The sequence below is a fragment of the Oncorhynchus mykiss genome, chromosome 12 (assembly GCF_057628025.1).
Source record: "Oncorhynchus mykiss isolate SJ-2025 chromosome 12, ASM5762802v1, whole genome shotgun sequence".
NCBI lineage: Eukaryota > Metazoa > Chordata > Actinopteri > Salmoniformes > Salmonidae > Oncorhynchus > Oncorhynchus mykiss.
In genome coordinates this window covers 15,439,728-15,466,129 of record NC_143033.1, presented here as the reverse complement: position 1 = coordinate 15,466,129, position 26,402 = coordinate 15,439,728, and the positions used below count along the sequence as shown (strand labels likewise).

Sequence of the window (26,402 nt, the reverse complement as noted above, 5' to 3'; positions counted from 1 at the left end):
CCAACATAAACAAATCCTTAAGCCCTGTGCAATAGATTTCTCAATATTTAATTCAATGCATTCAATGCATCTCGCCATAAAGTTACACAGAATGAGTTCTTCCATTACGGACAGTGGACAGGAGTTTGATATTGAATGGAAGCATTAGTAGTGACAGAAGTGGTGGATGGTTTCAACTGTCAACACTTCCTTACAATCCTTTACACATATATGGTGTATCATGATTTGTTTAAAGTGCATCAAAAACATGTTTCTCATTCAACACTATTCAATAACTGATCAATTTGAAATTTATTGAACAGGATATACTTGTTAATCAAAACAACCTGAATATAATCACCAATAAGCATCATTCCATTATAGTTACATTGAGTAGTGTTCAGTTCAATCCCAACCATGTGTAATGTAAAAAAAAAGTGAAACTAAAGACCCCCAAAAAGAATAAACCTTTAATACCCCTCAAACTTCAGTTATGCCAACATGCCCATTACTGTATAGTTAGCACTTTGTTTCTTCAAAATGACAGTATACACAGCTTGTCCCAGAAAGCAAAATGAATGCCTTCACACCTCCGATTGGATCTATTCCCAGGCATATTGACACTCTGCTTTGCATGACAAAATACCACAGGGATGTGAAGAGTAGGTAGTATAGGTTTTTATACTCATTAGGCAGACTCAATATGCTGTTTCTGTCCATAGGTATTTTAGATTGGACTCTCTGTGGTCCTATAATCCATGAAATGTTCTAGTATCCTGCCCTAAAACATACCAACATGGGAGTGTGAGGGTTTTTAAACTGAATAAAGGGATACTAGGCGGAGACTCAATATCAGCTATCCATTTGTTTCTGTCCATGGGTATTTTAGACTGTACTCTCTGTGGGCTTATTATCAGAGGTTGTGTCCCAAATGGTACCCTAATCCCTATATAGTGTACTACTTCTTTTTACTGGTCAAGGGCTCCAGAGTGGCGCAGCGGTCTAAGGCACTGCATCTCAGTGCTAGAGGTGTCACTACAAACCCTGGTTCGATACCAGGCTGTATCACAACCGTCTGTGATTGGGAGTCCCATAAGTAAGCGCACAATTGGCCCAGCGTCGTCCAGGTTAGGGGAGGGTTTGGCTGGGTAGGCCGTCATTGTAAATAAGAATTTGTTCTTAACTGACTTGCCTAGTTAAATATTGTGCAGCGGCATTACTGTGACTGTGAGGGCTGTAGAAAAACCTCCGTAAGGTCACCTGTCTCCAACCAACATCTAGTAGATTCATACAATGTTTAATGCTTGGGAACATCTAATCTGACCAGGAAAAAAAGCACTGTGGAAGGAAAGAATGTCGTAGAAATGGTCAAAAGTCTTCCATTTAAAGTACTCTAGCTATGTTCTCCAGGGATCCAACTAACACAGAGAGCAGAGCAGTGTTTGTGTGATGAACAGCAACTGATGACGACAATCCTCTCCTCTTTACCTTCCTGATCTAGTCTGTACCGCTGTTTGAACCGAATGAAGACACGCATGCTGACAGATAGACAGGTTGGCATTCATCAGATCCATCTCCTCTTCTCTGACTCTGTCAGCGTGTCTCAGATGAACTTCCTCTGATTATCATTCTGCTTCCTATGAATCACCAATCCCACCAAACCTGTCTGTCTGTCTGACAAACCAAACTGGGTATTCTCATAAAGATTAGCACCTTGTGAAAGGAAGGTTGTGATTAGCCAGAGTGTTTTAGAGTGAGCCTAATGTTGTGAGTTCCGTTCAAAGCTTTTCTGAGAATTGGGTCTGTCAAAGTGTTCTAGCTGTGGGTGGTAAGGAAGCAGTGTTTCAAAGAAAACCGTTAAATGGCTATGCTTTTATTTTTTATCAAGGATAATGCAGCGCAAGCACACAAAATTACAGGTTATGCTTGCCACGGAACTTTCTGAAGTACAGTGAAGTAAAAAAACAAAAAAACATTTGGAACATAAAACTGTATTTACATAAATTTTGTCAGTGGGATGTTCGATTCGATATGTTTGTTCAATACATGTTCTCATGTATTTTGGTCAACAGATTCTGAGATGTTATTACTGTAGAGGTAATCTCTATGGCTAAAACATCTAAATCTCTCAATAAAGCAATTGCATCATCATAATACCAAAATACTTTCAACTCAATAATCCAAACATGTATTGTATCATCTTCATAACCGTACTGCAAGTACATACAGTATAAATCCATCCAGGCATTATTATATTTTCAGTACTGTACCACCGGAGAGGAATATTAGACAGCGATTGTTATAAAGACATGAATTAATTCAACATTTACATTTTCAAATAATATTTACACTCCCATGAATGACAGTATCAACACCTTTCAAAGTCTATCATCTACACTTGTGTCATATTACCAGTACAAACAGTGTGTACAAAAAACAGTAAACAATATGTGGTCATCACTAGTTACTACAGCCACAAAGTCATAAACCCAGTCTATTGCTACAATTTCTCTAAAATATAATGTCAAACCTAACCCTAACCTTAACCCAATCCTTAACTACACTGCTAACCTTATGCCTAAACCTAACCTTAAATTAAGACCGAAAAGCAAACTTTAGTTTCCATTATTGTTTACGATATAGCCAATTTGGTTTTGTGGCTGTGGTAACTACTTGAAACCACAATACATGGATGCATTTACAGATTATTTGTTGTCTTCTTCAAATCTTGGTCCGCCATCTTGTTTTGACAGTTGCTGATGGTCTTTTACTGCATGTACTGTGTGTGTAATGTACTGTGAACGTAATTAACGTCTCTAGGTCTTGTCAAGGCTTGTCCTTCCTTAATCAGATTCATTGGATTAGTCCAACATCGAGAAGGTCGAGATGTGGATAGTTTGACTTATATGAAATACTCCTTTTGGTTTTCACTTAGTATGTTCTGTGAGTTGGGCTCGCTGTGGAAAGGGTATTCAGGACTGTCGGCCTCAGGTTTGATTCCCTGGGGTTCTTGGGTGTGGAATGTCTCTTTCCGTCGATACAGGAACCTTGCCATTATTGCCAACGCACACAGAATCACAAATATCACCACAGCAATCACACCTGCAAAGGAGTACAAAACATTAAGTCAGGAAACAACAAAACAGCACTCATTTGAAAACAGAAAGAAACTTTAACAGAATGCTTTTTTAAGACGGAAAACACTGAAGACTTCTAAAGTGAAACCAATTAACATCATTTCACATTGTGACATCTCTATGGGTTTCCTTTTTCAGAAGCAAAAATAGAGAAAGCACAGTGGCTTTCAGAACACATTAACTCCTTTCTCACATTCTCAAGTTTAGTTCTGCAACATTTTGTCTACGGCATAGAAGCCTTAAGATAAATAATATGCCAATTTCTCTTGTGGGTATTTCATTGCTATTACCCGGCCTGCCTAATTTCCGTTGCTAATCTAAACTCTAAAAGGCATTACACAAGCTTCTAAAAGCTGTAAATTCATCTCTGTACAAGGCACAGCACAAAGATCTCCAGTTCAATTCTCACAAACGTAGCAGGCATTCATTTCATAAACCTTAGCTACAGTCCTTGTACACTGCAATGCTATGTATGGTGCATTTCATTATCAAGAGAAAAGGATACATCTTATTGGGAAACCAGAACACACCCAGACTCAATTTAATGGTAAATTACAATGGTTCTAAAATGAAAATATATTTGAAGATAGCTGTAAAACTTCCTTAATCAGCAAATCATTTCTTTAAACGTTGAATTAGTTTTGGTGTTCTTTGTGCATTTGGCACTGAGTAAGCCTGTATAAGGAGGACTTTAAACTACTTTCTATATTCCAGCAACTGAACCAACTGGAACCTAATCAACCACCGCTTCAAAGCTGTGTGATGTGATGCTGCAAACATGCCATATCTTATGTTGAAATATTGTTAACTTTTATTTATCCAGGTTTGTCTCATTCAGAAAAACATGTATTTTGCAAGTGATAAGTTTTGAACAGGATCATTTCTTATCTGACATGTTGTTTTACTGAATACAATATAAGTATGGTTTATTATGACACTATAACAGTGAAACACATGAGAAACATGTTCCCGTTACCTCCAATCAATGCAGAGTCACTCTTGATTGCATTGACTATAAGCTCACCAGTACCTACTGTACCTAAATGATCTACAGCGGAGAGAGACAGAGATTGAGAGAGAGAGAGACAGAAAGACAGAGAGCGAGCAAGAGAAACAGACAGAAAGAGAGAGATACACAGAGAGAAAGAGAGAGACACAGAAAGAGAGAGACCGAAAGACAGATGGAGGGAAACAGACAGAAAGAGAGAGATACACCGAAATAGTGAGAGAGGCAGCAGAAAGAGAGGCAGCAGAAAGAGAGAGAGGCAGCAGAAAGAGAAAGATAGACAGAGGAGTAGAAAGAGAAAGGGAGAAGAGAAAAGAAAGGGACAGAAGAGAGAGAGAGAGAGAGAGTCAGTAACATCAAGGGTCATCAGTCCATGCAGGATTCATTTAACACTACACCCTCAGTCCTAAACCGCATGAGGAGGACCACAGAAGTAATATTATGCAAATGAGAAATGCCTCTCATCCAAATGAATGAACTCATCTGTCACAATGTAATCACTTTCATTCTCATCTAATTAACAAGGAAGATGGTGTATGTATTAAATGGGCCCTTGATAAAGTTTGAAAAAGCAGTTTGGAAAAAAGTGTAGATTCTCAAGTGGAATTAAAGAAAAACAAAAGGCACTCAAGCAGAAGAGAGAGAGAGAGAGAGAGAGAGAGAGAGAGAGAGAGAGAGAGAGAGAGAGAGAGAGAGAGAGAGAGAAAGAGATGGAAAAGGGATGACCATAAGTCCCCGCTATTACCACAGACTCCGCCCATCATAGGGAACTTGACACCTTACCTGATAGGGAGTGTGTAGTTTCAGCTGGGTAGGGATTGGCTGGAGATGGGGAGCCACAGGTGGACTCTGCTAGGGATCCAATCACTACAACTGGGCTGGTGTTGGGGTAGAGCAGCGCTGCCTTCAGTGGGGCTACGGAGTTAAACTGGACCACCGACAGACAGCCACTGAAACCTTGGGAGTTCAGCCTGGCAATCTCTGGATCCAGCTCACCAGACTCTAAACACAAACGCACACACACACCCATGCACACAACCAAAAATGCAGAAACAGTCAGTGAGATCAGAGGTAAGTCAGATCATTACGTACTGTAATGGATAATGGTATAGATTAAAATAGATCCCCTACATCAGGGGTGTCAAACTCAATACATGGATGGCCTATTGTCTGTTGGTTTTTGTTTTTTCTCTTTCAATAAAGACCTAGTCAACCAGGTGAGGGGAGTGCTTACTAATTAGTGATCTTACTTCATCAATCAAGTACAAGGGAGGAGCAAAAACCCGCAGATACTCGGCCTCCCACTAATGTGCAGTATACTGATCAGTCTAAGGTAAAATAAGTGGGATTCATTGCTCTCAGCGTAATATTGATTGATTAGGCAGAAAGTTCATCAACAGCTCACAATAAACAAAGTAGATAATGAGAGACCCCTGTAACACTGCTTCCATTTGAAAGTAGATAATGAGAGACCCCAGTAACACTGCTTCCATTTGAAAGTAGATAATGAGAGACCCCAGTAACACTGCTTCCATTTGAAAGTAGATAATGAGAGACCCAAGTAACACTGCTTCCATTTGAAAGTAGATAATGAGAGACCCCAGTAACACTGCTTCCATTTGAAAGTAGATAATGAGAGACCCCAGTAACACTGCTTCCATTTGAAAGTAGATAATGAGAGACCCCAGTAACACTGCTTCCATTTGAAAGTAGATAATGAGAGACCCCAGTAACACTGCTTCCATTTGAAAGTAGATAATGAGATACCCCAGTAACACTGCTTCCATTTGAAAGTAGATAATGAGAGACCCCAGTAACACTGCTTCCATTTGAATGTAGATAATGAGAGACCCCAGTAACACTGCTTCCATTTGAAAGTAGATAATGAGAGACCCAAGTAACACTGCTTCCATTTGACTGGCTAATATCCAGTAAAACCCTACATTTGCCAGGGTATCTGCCTCACTGGCTCTTCAGAATGACCAAGTGACTATGCATTTAATGGTATGAATTTGCATGGTTATCAGTACTCTTGAGCAAGGCAGTTAACCCACTGTTCCCCGGGCGCCCGAAGACATGGATGTTGATTAAGGCAGACACATTTCAGTTGAAGGCATTCAGATGTCTGACTAGGTATCCCCCTTTCCCCTTTCCCTTTCTTAAAGAAGTTAGTGAGCCGATGGCATTGTACTGCATCACACAAGCTACTGTATCCTGACTGTAACTTTCCCTTCTTACAACAGGGGAGCTATTCCTCCTCAGTCAGGCCTCATCTCAATTCAATTCAAATCAATTCAAGGGCTTTCTTGGCATGGGAAACATGTGTTAACATTGCCAAAGCAAGTGAGGTAGATAATATATAAAGTGAATATATAAAGTGAAATAAACAATAAAAATTAACAGTAAACATTACACATACAGAAGTTTCAAAACAATAAAGACATTACAAATGTCATATTATATATATATATATATATATATATATATATATATATATACAGTGTTTTAACATTGTACAAATGGTAAAGGACACAAGATAAAATAAATAAGCATAAATATGGGTTGTATTTACAATGGTGTGTGTTCTTCACTGGTTGCCCTTTTCTCATGGCAACAGGTCACAAATCTTGCTGCTGTGATGGCACACTGTGGAATTTCACCCAGTAGATATGGGAGTTTTTCAAAATTGGATTTGTTTTCGAATTCTTTGTGGATCTGTGTAATCTGAGGGAAATATGTCTCTCTAATATGGTCATACATTGGGCAGGAGGTTAGGAAGTGCAGCTCAGTTTCCACCTCATTTTTTGGGCAGTGAGCACATAGCCTGTCTTCTCTTGAGAGCCATGTCTGCCTACGGCGGCCTTTCTCAATAGCAAGGCTATGCTCACTGAGTCTGTACATAGTCAAAGCTTTCCTTAATTTTGGGTCAGTCACAGTGGTCAGGTATTCTGCCGCTGTATACTCTCTGTGTAGGGCCAAATAGCATTCTAGTTTGCTCTGTTTTTTTGTTAATTCTTTCCAATGTGTCAAGTAATTATCTTTTTGTTTTCTCATGATTTGGTTGGGTCTAATTGTGCTGCTGTCCTGGGGCTCTGTAGGGTGTGTTTGTGTTTGTGAACAGAGCCCCAGGACCAGCTTGTTTAGGGGACTCTTCTCTAGGTTCATCTCTCTGTAGGTGATGGCTTTGTTGTGGAAGGTTTGGGAATCGCTTCCTTTTAGGTGGTTATAGAATTTAACGGCTCTTTTCTGGATTTTGATAATTAGTGTGTATCGGCCTAATTCTGCTCTGCATGCATTATTTGGTGTTCTACGTTGTACACAGAGGATATTTTTGCAGAATTCTGCGTGCAGAGTCTCAATTTGGTGTTTGTCCCATTTTGTGAAGTCTTGGTTGGTGAGCGGACCCCAGACCTCACAACCATAAAGGGCAATGGGCTCTATGACTGATTCAAGTATTTTTAGCCAAATCCTAATTGGTATGTTGAAATTTATGTTCCTTTTGATGGCATAGAATGCCCTTCTTGCCTTGTCTCTCAGATCGTTCACAGCTTTGTGGAAGTTACCTGTGGCGCTGATGTTTAGGCCAAGGTATGTATAGTTTTTTGTGTGCTCTAGGGCAACAGTGTCTAGATGGAATTTGTATTTGTGGTCCTGGTGACTGGACCTTTTTTGGAACACCATTATTTTGGTCTTATTGAGTTTTACTGTCAGGGCCCAGGTCTGACAGAATCTGTGCATAAGATCTAGGTGCTGCTGTAGGCCCTCCTTGGTTGGTGACAGAAGCACCAGATCATCAGCAAACAGCAGACATTTGACTTCGGATTCTAGTAGGGTGAGGCCGGGTGCTGCAGAATTTTCTAGTGCCTGCGCCAATTCGTTGATATATATGTTGAAGAGGGTGGGGCTTAAGCTGCATCCCTGTCTAACCCCACGACCCTGTGTGAAGAAATTTGTGTTTTTTGCCAATTTTAACCGTTATTTGTGTACATGGATTTTATAATGTCGTATGTTTTACCCCCAACACCACTTTCCATCAGTTTGTATAGCAGACCCTCATGCCAAATTGAGTCGAAGGCTTTTTTGAAATCAACAAAGCATGAGAAGACTTTGCCTTTGTTTTGGTTTGTTTGGTTGTCAATTAGGGTGTGCAGGGTGAATACATGGTCTGTTGTACGGTAATTTGGTAAAAAGCCAATTTGACATTTGCTCAGTACATTGTTTTCATTGAGGAAATGTACGAGTCTGCTGTTAATGATAATGCAGAGGATTTTCCCAAGGTTACTGTTGACGCATATTCCACGGTAGTTATTGGGGTCAAATTTGTCTCCACTTTTGTGGATTGGGGTGATCACTCCTTGGTTCCAAATATTGGGGAAGATGCCAGAGCTAAGGATGATGTTAAAGAGTCTTAGTATAGCCAATTGGAATTTGTTGTCTGTATATTTGATCATTTCATTGAGGATACCATCAACACCACAGGCCTTTTTGGGTTGGAGGGTTTTTATTTTGTCCTGTAACTCATTCAATGTAATTGGAGTATCCAGTGGGTTCTGGTAGTCTTTAATAGTTGATTCTAAGATCTGTATTTGATCATGTATATGTTTTTGCTCTTTATTCTTTGTTATAGAGCCAAAAAGATTGGAGAAGTGGTTTACCCATACATCTCCATTTTGGATAGATAATTCTTCGTGTTGTTGTTTGTTTAGTGTTTTCCAATTTTCCCAGAAGTGGTTAGAGTCTATGGATTCTTCAATTACTTTGAGCTGATTTCTGACATGCTGTTCCTTCTTTTTCCGTAGTGTATTTCTGTATTGTTTTAGTGATTCACCATCTCTCTGTCTCTCTCTGTCTCTCTCTGTCTCTCTCTTCAATTTTAATTTAGAGGCTTTATTGGCATGGGAAACATATGTTAACATTGCCAAAGCAAGTGAAGTAGATAGAAAACAAAAGTGAAAAAATGAACATTAAACATTACTCACAAAAGTTCCAAAAAAATAAAGGCATTTCAAATGTCATTTTGTTTGCAAATAGTTCAAGTACAAAGGGGAAAATAAATAAACATAAATATGGGTTGTACTTACAATGGTGTTCGTTCTTCACTGGTTGCCCTTTTCTTGTGGCAACAGGTTACAAATATTGCTACTGTGACAGCACACTGTGGTATTTCACCCAGTAGATGTGGGAGTTTATCAACATTGGGTTTGTTTTCAAATTCTTTGTGGAATATTTGTGTAATCTGAGGGAAATATGTGTCTCTAATGGTCATACATTTGGCAGGAGGTGCAGCTCAGTTTCCACCTCATTTTGTGGGCATTGTGCACATAGCCTGTCTTTTGAGAGCCAGGCCTGCCTACGGCGGCCTTTTCAATAGCAAGTCTCTCTCTCTCACACACACACACACACACACACACACACACACACACACACACACACTACATTTCAATTTGTTAGCGTGATTGATGACAGGCGTCGCTGGGAATGACACAGAATCCACTTTCATGCCAGCTCTTTGATCCTGATATGACACACATACTGTGGCGGGGTTAGAAAAGAGAGTATGGGGAGGACCCGGTCATGCTTTAACATGGTCCATGGCATCTGAGGTTACATTCCACTACCACAGAGCAGTTTGTTTGTGTGTATGTGCCGGATGACCGGAGAGCCAGAGGGCAGACCCCTTAGCCCCACAAGTCATTATACCCTACAGCTACTGGATTAGTCTGACTTTATACTAATGGAGCTTTTGGATTAGTCTGACTTTATACTAATGGAGCTTTTGGATTAGTCTGACTTTATACTAATGGAGCTTTTGGATTAGTCTGACTTTATACTAATGGAGGTGTTGGATTAGTCTGACTTTAGACCAATGGAGCTGTTGGATTAGTCTGACTTTATACTAATGGAGCAGTTGGATTAGTCTGACTTTAGACCAATGGAGCTGTTGGATTAGTCTGACTTTAGACAAATGGAGCTGTTGGATTAGTCTGACTTTAGACCAATGGAGCTTTGACTTTAGACCTATGGGGCTTTTGGATTAGTCTGACTTTACAATAATGGAGCTTTTGGGTTAGTCTGACTTTAAACTAATGGAGTTTTTTGAAAGTTCCTGAATAAGTCAATAACAATATCACAGTAGCTACTGTTTAACTTGTTATTGTGACATTCTTGACATTGTTACATATGGATAGAAATGGATTTGCATCTGAAATGAGTAGCAGTGCATTGTGTATACAGGCATAGTATGGGAGTATTATTTCCACTTGACATGGAATATTTTGTTAATTATATTGTATCAGAATGTACTGTACGACTGTAACTGCTGTATTTTATGTCTGTTTCCTTTAATCATTCCTCACAACTGAAAGCAGGCCTCCTATTTTAAAATAAAGACATTAGCAATAGGCCTTCATAAAGTGGCCTATTTCCAAAGCAGGGGATAGACAATAATTACACAAAGACGATATTATTCAGATTTGAAGTAAACAGACACCCAACAACGCTCTGATGATAACATGTCATGTCGAACTGTGATTACCTGAGTGAACAAAAAAATAAACATAATAATAGATAATTATTACATACGTATGGGAGCAATTCTATCTCTATTTGAGCTAAAGAAGCTCTTTGTTATCATATTTTCATTTGAACAATCTTTATGTCATTTTAACAAGCTTTATGTTATTTAACAAGCTTTATGTAAAAGCTTCAGACAGGAGGGATCCTCACAAGCTCTCCAGTTCTGTGATTGAAACATACAGCGAAACACCTCTGAGCTCTATATTAAATCACAATTTCTTTGCAAGTTTTAACTTAAACGGCCTTCTTCGTCATTTGAATGGAGTCTTCTATAACTCACCATGCACTTTCCCCAGGACAACTGACTTGATAGCATTGAATTCTGCATCAGATGTGAGATTGAAGTCTTCCCTTTCGTGCTGGTCAATCTGAAACAAATTGCAGAACAGGACCTGTAAACACTTTGTCAAATGGTCATATTGGGGATTTAAAAAAGACAATTAACACTTTCAGATGATGGAGAATGTACTCTTTCATGTAGACTGCTCTTCAAAGTACGTTAAACACATTATCACTTGGCTGTTTAGTATCTGTCATTCAACTAAAAAAGGAAAGTAGTGAAATAGCTTGGAAAGGTTTTCTCGTTCAAATCAAATCAAAGTTTGTCACGTGCGCCGAATACAACAGGTGTAAACCTTACAGTGAAATGCTTACTTACAGGCTCTAAACAATGGTGTGAAAAAAGGTGTGTGTGTGTAGGTAAGTAAAGAAATTAAACAACAGTAAAAATACATTTGAAAAAAAGAGTAGCAGGGCTATATACAGACACCGGTTAGTCAGGCTGATTGAGGTAGTATGTACATGTAGGTATCGTTAAAGTGACAATGCATATATGATGAACAGAGAGTAGCAGAAGTGTAAAAAGAGGGGTTGGCGGGTGGTGGGACACAATGCAGATAGCCCGGTAAGCCAATGTGCGGGAGCACTGGTTTGTCGGGCCAATCTAGGTAGTATGTACATGAATGTATAGTTAAAGTGACTATGCAAATAAGACAAACAGAGAGTAGCAGAAGCGTAAAAGAGGGCTTGGGGGGGGGGGGGGGGGGGGGGTACACAATGCAAATAGTCCGGGTAACCATTTGGTTAACTGTTCAGGAGTCTTATGGCTTCGGGGGTAAAAACTGTTCAGAAGCCTTTTTGTCCTAGACTTAGCACTCCGGTACCGCTTGCCATGCGGTGGTAGAGGGAACAGTCTATGACTGGGGTGGCTGGGGTCTTTAACAATTTTTAGGGCCTTCCTCTGACACCACCTTGTGTAGAGGTCCTGGATGGCAGGCAGCTTTGCCCCAGTGATGTACTGGGCCGTACGCACTACTCTCTGAAGTGCCTTGTGGTCGGAGGCCGAGCAATTGCCGTACCAGGCAGTGATGCAACTGGTCAGGATGCTCTCGATGTTGCAGCTGTAGAACCTTTTGAGGATATCAGTTTAGTTTCCTGAGGGGGAATAGGCTTTGTCGTGCCCTCTTCTTGACTGTCTTGGTATATTTGGACCAATGCGAATGGGGACGTGCTCGCTGCTCCTTTTCCTGTAGTCCACAATCATCTCCTTAGTCTTGGTTACGTTGAGTGATAGGTTGTTATTCTGGCACCACCCGGCCAGGTCTCTGACCTCCTCCCTATAGGCTGTCTCGTTGTTGTCGGTGATCAGGCCTACCACTGTTGTGTCGTCAGCAACCTAAATGATGGTGTTGGAGTCGTGCCTGGCCATGTAGTCGTGGGTGAACAGAGAGTACAGGAGGGGACTGAGCACGCACCCCTGGGGAGCTCCAGTGTTGAGGATCAGCGTGGCAGATGTGTTGCTACCTATCCTCACCACCTGGGGCGGCCTGTCAGGAAGTCCAGGATCCAGTTGCAGAGGGAGGTGTTTAGTGCCAGGATCCTTACCTTGGTGATGAGCTTTGAGGGTACTATGGTGTTGAACGCTGAGCTGTAGTCAATGAACAGCATTCTCACATAGGTGTTCCTTTTGTCCAGGTGGAAAGGGCAGTGTGGAGTGCAATAGAGATTGCATCATCTGTGGATCTGTTTGGGCGGTATGCAAATTGGAGTGGGTCTAGGGTTTCTGGGATAATGGTGTTGATGTGAGCCATTACCATCCTTTCAAAGCACTTCATGGCTACAGACGTGAGTGCTACGGGTCTGTAGTCATTTTCACCCTCTGGGTGAGTGGTTTCCTGTTTGATTATTTCCTTCTACAGCTGACTGAGTGCGGTCTTAGTGCCAGCATCTGTCTGTGGTTGTATATAAACAGCCACAAAAAGTATAGCTGAGAACTCTCTAGGCAAGTAGTGTGGCCTGCAGTTTATCACAATATACTCAAATTCAGGCGAGCAAAATCTAGAAACTTCCTTAGATTTCGTGCACAGCTGTTGTTTACAAATATGCACAGACCGCCCCCCCTCGTCTTACCGGAGTGTGCTATTCTAGCCTGCCGGTGCAGCGTGTATCCCGCTAGCTGAATATCCATGTCGTCATTCAGCCACGATTCCGTGAAGCATAGGATATTACAGTTGGTAGGATATTCGTGATCATACCTAGTCTAGTTTATTGTCCAATGATTGCACGTTGACGAGTAATATTGACGGTAACGGCAACTTTCCTAGTTGTCTTCTGCGGGTCCGGACGAGGCATCCGGCTCTTCTTCCTCTGTGTCGCTTCTTTTTGCGAATAATTGGGATGTCTGCCCTGTGGGGTGTTTGGAGAATATCGTGTGAGTCCTGCTTGTTGTTGTGGTTGTTATTGTTGAAGAAGAAATCTTTGTCTAATCCGAGGTGAGTGATCGCTGTCCTGATATCCAGAAGCTCTTTTCTTCCGTAAGATACGGTTGCAGAAACAATATGTACAAAATAATTTACAAATATTGCGAAAAAAAACACATAATAGCACAATTGGTTAGGAGACCAACCAGCACCTCTATAAAACATGTTTGGGTGTCCGCAGTGGTGGAAAAAGTACTCAATTGTCATACTCAAGTAAAGATGACTTGAGTAAGAGTCATAAAGTAAAATACTAGTTGAGTAACAGTCTTAAAGTATATGGTTTTAAATGTACTTAAGTACAACGATAGAAAAAGGACTCAATTGTCATACTTCAATAAAAGTAAAAAGTAATTGTTATATATCAAATTCCATATATTAAGCAAACTAGTCAGCATGCTTATTATTATTTGTTTATTTATGGACAGAAAGGGGCACACTCCAACACTCTATTTGTGTTTAGTGAGTCCACCAGATCAGAGGCAGTTGGGATGACTGTGTTATATTGATAAGTGCGCAAATTTAACCATATTGGAAGGGAAAGGGAGATACCTAGTCAGTTGTACAACTGAATGCCATCAACTGAAAAGTGTCTTCTGCATTTAACCCAACCCCTCTGAATCATATTGCTGTGCTGTCTGAGCATTCGAAATGTAATAAGTACTTTTGGAAGTCAGGGAAAATTAATGGAGTAAAAAGTACATATTTTCTTTAGGAATGTAGTGAAGTAAAAGGAAAAGTTGTCAAAAACATAGATAGTAAAGTACAGATACCCCAAAAAACTACTTAAGTAATATTTCAGATAGCCTAATGGTTAGAGCGTTGGGCCAATAACCGAAAGGTTGCTTGATAGAATCCCCGAGCTGACAAGGTAAAAATCTGTCATTCAACCCTGAGCAAGGCATTTAACCTAATGTTCCCTGGGTGCTGTGGATGTCAATTAGGGCAGCCCCCCAACCTCTCTGATTCAGAGGGGTTGGGTTAAATGCGGAAGACACATTTCAGTTGAAGGCATTCAGTTGTACAACTGACTAGGTACCCCTTTGATGTATTTGACTTAGTTACTCTACACCACTGGGTGTGCGTTATCATATTCCTTTTACTAGACTAGTCAGACTAGTACATGTTGGGTGGTTGGAAACATGGAAGTAAACACCTCTAAGTGTGCGGTCCACTAAGTGATTACTATGGAAGGGAAGTGCATTAAAATTGTCCAACACATTGGACTCACCCCCTTCTCTAAGAGGTTTATAAATGGGGTGTCTAAATTTGGGCGTTTGTATGGCCTTGCTGTTGTAGTTGGGTTGCTGTACTGTAGTTCAAATCCTCAAAGAATGGTTCATACAGGATGATCTCAGGCGAAATAGACTTTACCTTGCTTCAGCAAATACCCAGCAAGCCATGACCTTCAATTTGTATTGCAGAGCACTTAGTTAAGAACATTACACTGTAATTAAAAATAGCTAAGGGTGATGCGGTGGGGTTAATATCATGTTAACTAGAGTGGCAGTTTCAGATCACATCAGGGCAATGCTAAACAGGAATTCAGAATGATCTAAATAATAGATTTTACTATATGGGGTAAAAAACGCAACTTGCTTTCCATGTGTCTGTCGAAGAATGGCTGAAAAGAAGAATGTCGACCACCTTTGTTGTTACAATTCTTGAAATATGTGTTCAGTCTCCTCACAGATTTCAGTCCCTTACGCTAAAACTTTATCGATTACTCTCTACTGTTCTCTTGTTTGCCATCCTATTCCTTTAGTTATTTAGAATCATTCATGTTGCCTGAAAGGTCTCTGAATTGTGAATGAGTGGGCCTACTTAATGACTGAGAGTTGGAATGTGTCTGTGCATTCTGAGTAAGTACAGCTCTGGAGCAAGGCCTGGGTTTGTGTCCTGCTGTGCAAAAGGCTTGGACTTGATGATAGATACATATGTAGGATCTTAATTTGACGACCCTGTTGCAGGAGAACATTCCTGCAACAGGAAAAACTTGTAGTGTATTTGAGGTTTAAAAAGTATCCTGATGTTTTTCATCAATGACCATTACACATAATCTGAATAATTATTTCCTGTTGCTGTAGGATTATTTCCCTGATGTCGCAAACTGGCTAAAATTAAGATCCAACATCTGTAGGGTTGGCTTCTCATGTGAGGTTAGCAAAGAACTTGGACTCCATGATAGATACAGAGTCCCAAGAGGTAGAACTACACTATAGAAAAAACCTGCATCACTCTTTATCCACTATCCTCAAGTGGTATCACATCTCACTGTATATTTAAATCTGTTGGGAGTAATGTTATTTTCCTTTTGAATTAGTTTCACTCACCATGATAAATATCCCACACTGCTAACATGTATACACTTACATTTACAGCTCAGCAGGTTAGTTACATTACATATAGGCCTACTTGACTTTAAATACCCCTTGCTGACATTCAAGGCAGTGATTCTCAATATTTTTATGTTATGCTACACCCAATTACTTTTTTTTCTGCCTGCAGAACCTCCTCATGTGCAACCAATTTTTAGGCCTATGTTTTTATTAATATTCCCAACTACCCCTTGTGGATAGGCCAGGTACCCCCAGGGTACTAGTACCTAAGGAAGAGATCCACTGCACCAAGGTAACTGCTCAGCTTTACTTAATTTTGAATGAGAATAAGTTACCTGAATAGGGACAGAATAAATGATCTGAACAGTGGCAGAATAAATGACCTGCACAGTGACAGAAAAAGTTACCTGAACGGTGACAGAATAAGTTACCTGAACATGGACAGAATAAGTTACCTGAACGGTGACAGAATAAGTTACCTGAACGGTGACAGAATAAGTTACCTGAATGCTGACAGAATAAGTTACCTGAACATGGACAGAATAAGTTACCTGAATGCTGACAGAATAAGTTACCTGAACGGTGACAGAATAAGTTACCTGAACATGGACAGAATAAGTTACCTGAACGGTGACAGAATAAGTTACCTGAACGGTGACAGAATAAGTTACCTGAGCAGTGACAGAATAAGTTACTTGAATAGGGACAGAATAAGTTTAATAAGTTACCTGAACGGTGACAGAATAAATTACCTGAACATGGACATAATAAGTTACTTGAATAGGGACAGAATAAGTTAAATAAATTACCTGAACACTGACAGTCTCTGAAAGCCTTCTGATGGAGACTCTGTGAAGTTGTCCGTTGGCCAGGTTCCTAACGCTGGTCCTGAACACCTCAGCATCTCTACTGTTCTGCAGCTTGTATTTAACGTCCAGGTAACCTTTGAGAGATATAGAGACAACTTTAATACCAGGTAACTTTCAGAAACATTATGGGACAGTTGTCCAGAAACAGATTAAACAGACTCCTGCACTGAAAACATTCTTAACTGATATTCTCATTTGAAAGACCCTTTTAGTCCAGGACTAAGGTTAACTGAAATTCCCATAGAGATGAAACTTGAACAATAATCAACACCATTTAAATGCAGACAGCCACTGAACAATCTCACTTCTACATGTGCAGCATTCACAATGTACCCAGAAAATCGTTTTTTTTTTTTTTTCAGTACAGATGTATGATCTTAAATTGAGCCAATTTGCTACAACATGAGAATAATCCTGCAGCAACAGGGTATGGCAATTATTATGTTGATTATAATTAACTGACATTTTATGCTAGGGCAAAAACAAAAAATGTGCAGCCTTGGGGTCCCCAGGACCGAGTTTTGAAAACCCTGTACTAAGCGGATTAATCTCTAATTCCCTATCAATAACAGAGATAATAAATCAAATTAATTTTCATAATTTGCAGGGAATTATGTATCTGAGGGGCTCTGAGTAATACACGGTTGTGCTTGTATTGTCAGTCAGCACCAAACTAATCATTCACATTCAGACGAATGGACAAATTGGAAATGTATTACATTGCTTAAAAAACACATTCTCACTGATGCTGCAGCACACAAATTATCACTTCATACAAAGGTGTCTTTTTTTATCATTAAGCCAACATGAAAGCCCTTCATGATAATTACAATAACATAATTAGAATTCTTCATGGAGGGATTGGGGGTACAAATAATATACTGAACGAAAATACAAATGCAACATGTAAAGTGTTGATATCATGTTTCATGAGCTGAAATAAAAGATCCAAGAAATTATTCATACGCACAAAAATGTATTTATGTCAAATTTTGTGCACATATTTGTTTACCTCCCTGTTAGTGAGAATTTATCTTTTGCCAAGATAATCCATCCACCTGACAGGTGAAGCATATCAAGAAGCTGATTAAACGGCATGGTCATTACACAGGTGCACCTTGTGCGGGGGACAATAAAAGGCCACGCTTAAATGTTTCGTCACACAATGTCTCAAGTTGAGGGAGTGTGCAATTGAAATGCTTACTGCAGAAATGTTCACCAGAGATTTTGCCAGAGAATTGAATGTTCATTTCTCTACCATAAGACACCTCCAATGCTGTTTTAGAGAATTTGGCAATATGTCCAACCGGCCTCCCAAGCACAGACCATGTGTAACCATGCCAGCCCAGGACCTCCACATCTGGCCTCTTCACCTGCGAGATCGTCTGAGACCGGCCACCCAGACAGCTGATGAAACTGTGGGTTTGCACAACTGAAGAATCTCTGCATGAACTGTCAGAAACCATCTCAGGGAAGCTCATCTGTGGGCTCGTTTTAACCGACTTCAGTGGGCAAATGCTCACCTTTGATGGCCACTGGCAGGCTGGAGAAGTGTAAGAGGTTGGCACGCTCTTCACGGATGAATCCCTGTTTCAACTGTACCGAGCAGATGGCAGACAGCGTTTATGGCGTTGTGTGGGCGAGTGGTTTGGTGATGTCAACGTTGTGAACAGAGTGCCCCATAGTGGGGGTCGGTTATGATATAGGCAGGCATAAGCTATGCACAACGAACACAATTGCATTTTATCAATGGCAATTTGAATGCACAGAGATACCGTGTCAAGGCCCATTGTAGTGCCATTCATCCGCCGCATCACCTCATGTTTCAGCATGGTAATGCCCGGCCCCATGTCGCAAGGATCTGTACACAATTCCTGGAAGCTAAAAATGTCCCAGTTCTTCCATGGTCTGCATACTCACCACTGAGCTTGTTTGGGATGCTCTGGATCGGCGTGTACGACAGCGTGTTCCAGATCCCACCAATATCAAGCAACTTTGCACAGCCATTGAAGAGGAGTGGGACAACATTCCACAGGCCACAATCAACAGCCTGTTCAACTCTATGCGAATGGGATGTGTCGCGCTGCATGCGGTAAATGGTGGTCACAGCAGATAGTGACTGATTTTCCGATCCACGGCCTTACCTTTTTTTTAAAGGTATCTGTGACCAACAGATGCATAGTTGTATACACAGTCATGTGAAATCCATTGATTAGGGCCTAATGAATGTATTTCAATTGACTGATTTCCTTATATGAACTGTAACTCAATAAAATCTTTGACATTGTTCTGTTACATTTATATTTTTGTTCAGTGTTAATAAAACATGAACTAGTTACACACATCCAGGTGAAATAAAATAATATTTGAGAGGGTAAGAGTGTTAAATAGACATTAAAATGATTTGTGCCATGGGACAAATTAAACAACAATTTTATAAATGAGGGAGAGGGCCCATTCTGCGATTAAAGCAGAGGGCCATCATATCAGAAAGTCTACAATTACTGAGGCACTGTAAGGTACAGGAGTATTTGAGCCATTTTATGATTTGTGCTCTAGGTAAAATAAACTCTTATATAAGTGGAAAGGGCCCATTCCTATATTCAAGTAGAGGACCATCACATTAGATAGGCCACAATTACTGTCACACATTGACATGGGCAGAGTGTAGACTGTCTGCCAGTGGGGCGTCGCTGACCACTCGGAGAAGAAGCTATCCAGGGTTTCCGAGAACAACCGCTCACTGAGCTCTAATTGGACAATCGTTCAGGAAGAAGTGCGATAACTAACTGGATGACTGTACACTCCACAGTAACGCACTTGGCAGTCCATCACACTTCTCAGGACCATAAAAAACATGTATCAGAAGCAACCTTTTTGAATTGCATTTTCGTTAGGCATACAGCATAGCAGTGGAGGCTGGTGAGGGGAGGCCGCCTCATATTGATGGCTGGAATGAAGTGAGCCGTCCCCTCCCTCACCAGCCTCCACTGCAGTACAGTACATGGTAATGTAGAGGCAGTCTTACTGCAACTTCTATACAGTAGAGAATATCAAACTTCTTAAACACCCACTACACTTTGAGTTTCTTTAACCTCAGCAGTTAGTTTTTGAACATGTTGTAGCTAACAGTATCTACTTAACCCTTGCATGGTGTTCATGTTTTTGTTATTCACCCAATGTTCGCGGGTTATTTTTGATAAAATGTGATTTTTGTAAACAAAAATCTATTATAATCAAGACACGGGTGGAATAAATCATGTGCATCTGGAACAAATAGAAATGAAACATGGTTTTCATCACTATTGATGTTTATTGTTTTGAACTGAACAAATTGGAAGAACACATTTTACATTCAGTATTTTATGGAAATGATAAATGAGCCCCCGGTCTACAAAACACATGAGGGACAGAGTTTTATTGTGTGTGTGTTGCAAATGTATTTCTTGCACTTCATGCATGTGTCCTTGTTTTCCTGTCCTTCTTGGGTCCACACACATCGCAACGCTTCTTCTTGTTGGTACCGGCTGCAATCTAGAATGATAAAAACACTTAGTTCAGAAATGTTACTAACATCTCCCTCACTCACTCACATATATAGTTATAGCAGGCCAAGATAGAAGAGTCAGACACACACACATGCAACAACATCACTCACACTTACTTCCGGTATTGAAGTTGTTAGTCCTGTGGGTCGGGCAGATGGGGCACCAGCATCCTCCTCACAATGGCTGCAGAAGCTGGGGTTGCCTCATCTGGATTTAAGGTCTTACCAATGCCTTGCCCAGCTCCTCAAGAAAGAGCCGTCTCCTCTGGAGCTTCCCTCTGTTCCAATCTGGGTTCAACGCCATCCAGTTGACAAACGCGTTGTACGCTGAGATGTCCAAGATGTTAAAGAATATCACAAGTGGCCAGCATAGGGTTTTTCTTTTGCAGCTGTAGCCAGTCACCAGCCAGTCCACCCCTCCTTTTGTGGCATTATGATTTCTGATTTTATGTTCCTGGCCACAGATTCTCCCATCAATATGCAGCGTGCTCATGAGTACCACATTTTTGCCTTTCTTTGGCATGTAGGACACTAGGGACGTGTCGGCCGTGAACACAAACTTAGAGGAATTGATAGGCCTGTTCCGTGTATTCAACAGCTGAGGTGGGAGCTCTGACTTGTTTTTTCGTACTGCTCCTACCATCGTTAGCTTCCTCGAGGAGCACCTGTCCCAGCTTGTGCGAAGTAAAAAAGTTATTGCATGTAATGTTGTGGCCACGGAGTCCCTATTACGTCCAGGACAAACTGCATCCCTTGGTTCTTCTCAGGGGCTCCTACATCTGGCTTCCCTGTTCTTAACTGACTTGCCTAGTTAAATAAAGGTTAAATAAAAAATGTATAAAACAATACACTTGCAAGTTCCACGCATATGAGGAAGCAGCATCACAGGCAGCCCAGATCTTGATTCCATATTTTCCGGGTTTAAACAGTTTGCACTGCCTGAAGGGGCAGCGGCCTCTAAATGGCATAAGCTGATCATCAACAGTAACGTTGGGCCCAGGGTTGTAAAACAGGGGAAGGCGGTCCCCCCACTTGTCCCACACTGACCTGATTGCAGCTATCTTGTCTCTCTGCCGCCGAACTGGTCTGGTGTCTTGATTATCGAAACGCATAATCCTGGAAATAATGTGGAAGTTTTCCAGAGACATTGTTGCATGGAAAGGTTCTGTGCCAGTTTCTGCATCCCGCAGGGATTCTGTGGATTCCCCATTGGATCTGAAAGCACCAGCAAGGATAAGAACCCCAAAGTATGCATGTAAATGACTTTGGTCCATCTCCTTCTATTTCTCTCCAAAAACACCAGTCCAGAATAATTTTCTGGATGGTGTCTGGGATGAACAGTTCAAAAGAAGACTTTATGTCCTGCACATTTGTAACCACCATCCATGTCGGTCCTGGTTGCATCCTTATCACATTGGCAGCCATGCAGGGTGGCTCACTCCTTAGGCAGGCAGACCATTCAATTTCTCAATTTTTTGACATCCATATTTCTCCTCCTGCAGGCTGTTGATGAGCTGGTTGCTGACGGGCTGGTCCTGAGGCTGGCTGAGGGTCAATCTCATCCTCTTCTTCAAACTCACTATCAGACTCCGAATTGACAGGGACATTAGCTTCTCTCTCTGCAAAAAAATTCTAAGGCCTCTCTGAGTAGAGATTCTTTTTTCCATACTGATTGATTGTTGTAAGGAGCCACACATGCAAAGCTATTTATTTTTTGTGTCCCTCCCCCAATTTGCACCTGGCTGGGGTAGTGTGGGAAAAGACTTTCTTAAAAAAAAAAATGTATTTAAATAATGTATTGTAATAACATTGTGCAGGTTCCCACACTACAAAGGGTACAGAGTCCGAGAAAAGCGGCAGACAGGCAGACAGGCAGGGAGACAGACAGGTTCTTGGTGCTATGTTGAAACAGCAGGGCCAGGGAGGAGGACAACAGAGTGAAGGCACACAGCAAACCTTTGTATCATTTTTACTTGCTTTCACCTACACACACACTTTGACACTTTTATTACGAACACCACATACGTAATATAAATGTGTACAGTATGCACATGCATGCGTGCACAGTATGCACTTAATGAAAATGTGTTATTTTACATGTTCTTCACAGAAAATGAGCCAAGGCCAATGAGTCTCAAGTCTCAAATAATGAATTGTGTAATTTTTATTTGAGTAAACATTGAAAATGGATCCCACAGACCCGAACACCAGACAAGGGTTAAAGGAATTTACTGTGTAGCTGGAGACACTAGTAGTAGCCTAGCTACCAGGCAAAATATATTAATTTTATATTCAAACGCTCCTCATTAATATCACATCTAACACAGGACAAACAGAAGATACAAATCAAATCAAAAAGAAGCCTGGCAAGTTGATAAACTGTCCCTTTGTATTTAGATATGTTGACTATATTTACTATCAAGAAAGACATATTTTGCACTTTCTTACTCTTACTGAGATATCTTGCATGTGCTCTCTTAGAACAACCGACAATGCCACACATGTTACTTTGGATGAATTAAGAGGCAGTGGTGTCTGACAAGCCTGATGTCTACAGGGACTTGGAGACTCAAATTAATCCAAATGAATCTGCTAGTGGAGGAAAATGAGCAGCGAGATGAGGACCTGCTCAGTTCAGCAGCTGTTTCCAACCATGCTCTCTCTATCCCCTCTCTCTCTTCCCCATCCCCCCTCTTTCTATCCCCTCCCTCTCTCCCAACCCTCTTCAGCCCACCCCCCCTCTCTCACCTCTCCCAACCCTCTCCCCACCCTCCATCTCTCTATCTCCTCCCTCTCTCTACCAACCCTCTCCCCACCCCCTCACCATCTCCCCCTCTCCAAACCTCTTCCCCCCACCCCCTCTCTCTATCTCCTCCCTCTCTCTCCCCCAACACCCGTCCCCCTCGCTCTCACTTACAGTCATTGTTAATAACCTTTCTAAATGTAGTAATACGACATAACTAATATCACAGGTTGGATTTTGAAATCCCTCCGCCTCTTACCATTCCTATTGAGCAGCACAGCCAGGTACTCTCTATAGTAGGAGCTGACGTAGAGGAGCAGCGCCGGGCTCTGGGAGCTACGGAAGCTGAATGACACGTTCTCTCCCCGCAGCTTGAGGTCAGAGTAAATGGAGGAGGACTGGGTGCTGATGTTCCTGTTCAACTCATACGGCTCCTTGAATGTGTACTGGACCGATGTCCCAGGTTTGAAGTCAGCCGAGACCTCTGGAAGACAAGGGGGGGGGGGGGGGGGGTTCTGGGTTGAATTGAATGGTTTTGCTGTTACTCTTATGTGGATGATGTTAAAAAATACTTGGTGGTCTGATGTGATTAATAAGGAGCATCCAAACGATGCATTTAATGATTTTATGAAATTGCTTCTTCCAAGTATTGATAAACATGCACCTGTTAAGAAACTGACTGTTAGAACTGTTAGGGCTCCATGGATTGATGAGGAATTGAACAACTGTATGGTTGAAAGAGATGGAGCAAAAGGAGTGGCTAATAAGTTTGGCTGCACATCTGACTGGCTGACTTACTGAAATTGAGAAATGATGTAACTAAACTCAACAAAAAGAAGAAGAAACTGTATTATGAAGCAAAGATCAATTATATAATGAATGATGAAAAAAAAACTTTGGAGTACTTTAAATGTAATTATGGGCAGAAAGACCAATTCAACTCCATTTTTCATCAAATCAGATGGCTTATTAATCAAAAAAAGATTTGATAGAGCCAATTATTGTAATGGTTACTTCATTAGCAAAATGGGCAAACTCAGGCAGGAAATGCCAACAACGAACAGTGAGCCATTCTACTCATGAATATAAAAATTAATAATGAAAGAAAAGCATTGCAAGTTAGAATTTTGTAAGGTTAGGTGGACAGATGGAAAAATATTGTTATCGATCAATAATGACAAACCTCCTGCCATTGACAACTTCGATGGAAAGCTACTGTGAATGGTAGATGACTCTATAGCCACTCCTATCTGTCATATCTTTCATCTGAGCCTAGAGGAAAGTCTTTGTCCTCAGGTCTGGAAGGAAGCCAAAGTCATGACGCTACCCAAGAGTGGTAAAACAACCTTTATTGGTTCTAACAGCAGACCTATCACCTTGCTGCCAGCTATTAGCAAATTGTTGGGTAAATTAGTGTTTGACCAAATACAATGCTACTTCTCTGGAAACAAATTAACAACAGACTTCTAGCATGCTTATAGACAAGGGCACTCAACATGTACTGCACTGACACAAATGACTGATGATTGGCTGAAAGAAATAATAATACGATTTTGGGAGCTGTACTGTTCGATTTCAGTGCAGCCTTTGATATTATTGACCATAACCTGCGATGAGAAAACTTGTGTTATGTATTTTCTACCCCATGCCATATCATGGATTCAGAGCTAGAGTTGAAGTCGAAAGTTTACATACACTTAGGTTAGAGTCATTAAAACTCATTTTTCAACCACTCCACACATTTCTTGTCAATAAACTATAGTTCTGGCAAGTCGGTTAGGACATCTACTTTGTGCATGACAAATAATTTTTCCAACAATTGTTTGCAGACAGATTATTTCACTTATAATTCACTGTATCACAATATTTCCAGTGGGTCAGAAGTTTACATACACTAAGTTAACTTTGGCTTTAAACAGCTTGGAAAAATCCATGGCTTTAGAAGCTTCTGATAGGCTAATTGACATAATTTGAGTCAATTGGAGGTGTACCTGTGGATGTATTTCAAGGCCTACCTTCAAACTCAGTACCTCTTTGCTTGACATCATGGAAAAAACAAAATAAATCAGCCAAGACCTCAGAAAAAGAATTGTAGACTTCCACAAGTCTGTTTCATCACTGGGAGCAATTTCCAAATGCCTGAAGGTACCACGTTCATCTGTACAAACAATAGTACGCAAGTATAAACACCATGGGACCTCACAGCCGGCATAGCGCTCAGGAAGGAGATGCGATCTGTCTCCTAGAGATTAATGTACTTTGGTGTGAAAAGTGCAAATCAATCCCAGAACAACAGCAAAGGACCTTGTGAGGATGCTGGAGGAAACAGGTACACTTCACAAAATAGATGGAGTCATGAGGAAGAAAAATTATGTGTATATATTGAAGCAACATCTCGAGACATCAGTCAGTTAAAGCTTGGTCGCAAATGGGTTTTCCAAATGGACAATGACCCCAATCATGCTTCCAAAGTTGTGGCAAAATGGCTTAAGGACAAGAAAGTCAAGGTATTGGATTGGCCATTACAAAGCCCTGACCTCAATCCTAAGGAAAATGTGTGGTCAGCACTGAAAAAGAGTGTGCAAGCAAGGAGGCCTACAACAAACCTGAGTCAGTTACACCAGCTCTGTCAGGAGGAATGGGCCAAAATGTACCCAACTTATTGTGGGAAGCTTGTGGAAGGCTACCCTACATTTTTGACCCAAGTTAAGCAATTGAAAAGCAATGCTACCAAATACTAATTGAGTATATGTAAACTTCTGACCCACTGGGAATGTGATGAAATAAATAAAAGCTAAAATAAATTATTGTTCTGACATTTCAAATTCTTAAAATAAAGTGGTGATCCTAACTGACCTAAAACAGGGAATATTTACTAGGATTAAATAGGGGGCAGTATTTTCACTTTGGATGAATTGCGTTCCCATAGTGAACTGAACTATTTTTACTATTACTATTGGATAGAAAACACTCAGAAGTTTCTAAAAATGTTTGAATTATGTCTGTGAGTATAACAGAACTCATAGGGCAGGCAAAATCTTCCAAACAGGAAGTGAAATTCTGAATGCGGGTCTAATTTCAAGTCATTGCCTCTTCACTTCCAAACAAGATGTGGATCTGTTAGCACTTCCTACGCCTTCTACTAGATGTCCTCATTCAGTTGAACATGGAATGGAGCCTCTGGTGTGAACTTTGACCGAATGGGAGGGGAATGAGTCACTGTAACATCCTGAAGATTGATTCTCTACTTAGTTCGACCAGTTTATTCGACCTGGAATATAACTTTTTTAAGTTTTCGTCTGAGTTCGCCTGGACCAGCGTCAGCTTTTGGGCACGTGAGCTGAAAGTGGTAGCAAATGCAGCTAATTGGACACGCGTAATGGACATTATGGAACAAAACAACGATTTATTGTGGAACTAGGACTCCTTGCACTGCATTCTGATGAAAGA

The 26,402-nt window shown here is 40.8% G+C and overlaps 1 protein-coding gene across 2 annotated transcripts in view; it reads right to left on the bottom strand.

Moving 5' to 3' along the window:
- Positions 1–271: 271 nt before the first annotated feature.
- Positions 272–26,402, bottom strand: part of LOC110537019 (contactin-associated protein-like 4) — a 215,625-nt gene continuing 189,494 nt past the window's right edge. Inside the window, exons 19-24 of one of the 2 annotated variants that reach the window (XM_021622727.3) lie at positions 23,212–23,436; positions 16,603–16,736; positions 10,979–11,066; positions 4,906–5,124; positions 4,093–4,164; positions 272–3,081 (exon numbers count right to left, since the gene is read on the bottom strand). In XM_021622727.3, the coding sequence (XP_021478402.2) occupies positions 2,882–3,081; positions 4,093–4,164; positions 4,906–5,124; positions 10,979–11,066; positions 16,603–16,736; positions 23,212–23,436 (938 nt within the window). In that variant the 3' untranslated portion in view covers positions 272–2,881. The remainder of the gene's footprint in view (positions 3,082–4,092; positions 4,165–4,905; positions 5,125–10,978; positions 11,067–16,602; positions 16,737–23,211; positions 23,437–26,402) is intronic. The other variant, XM_021622728.3, reaches the window with a different exon arrangement.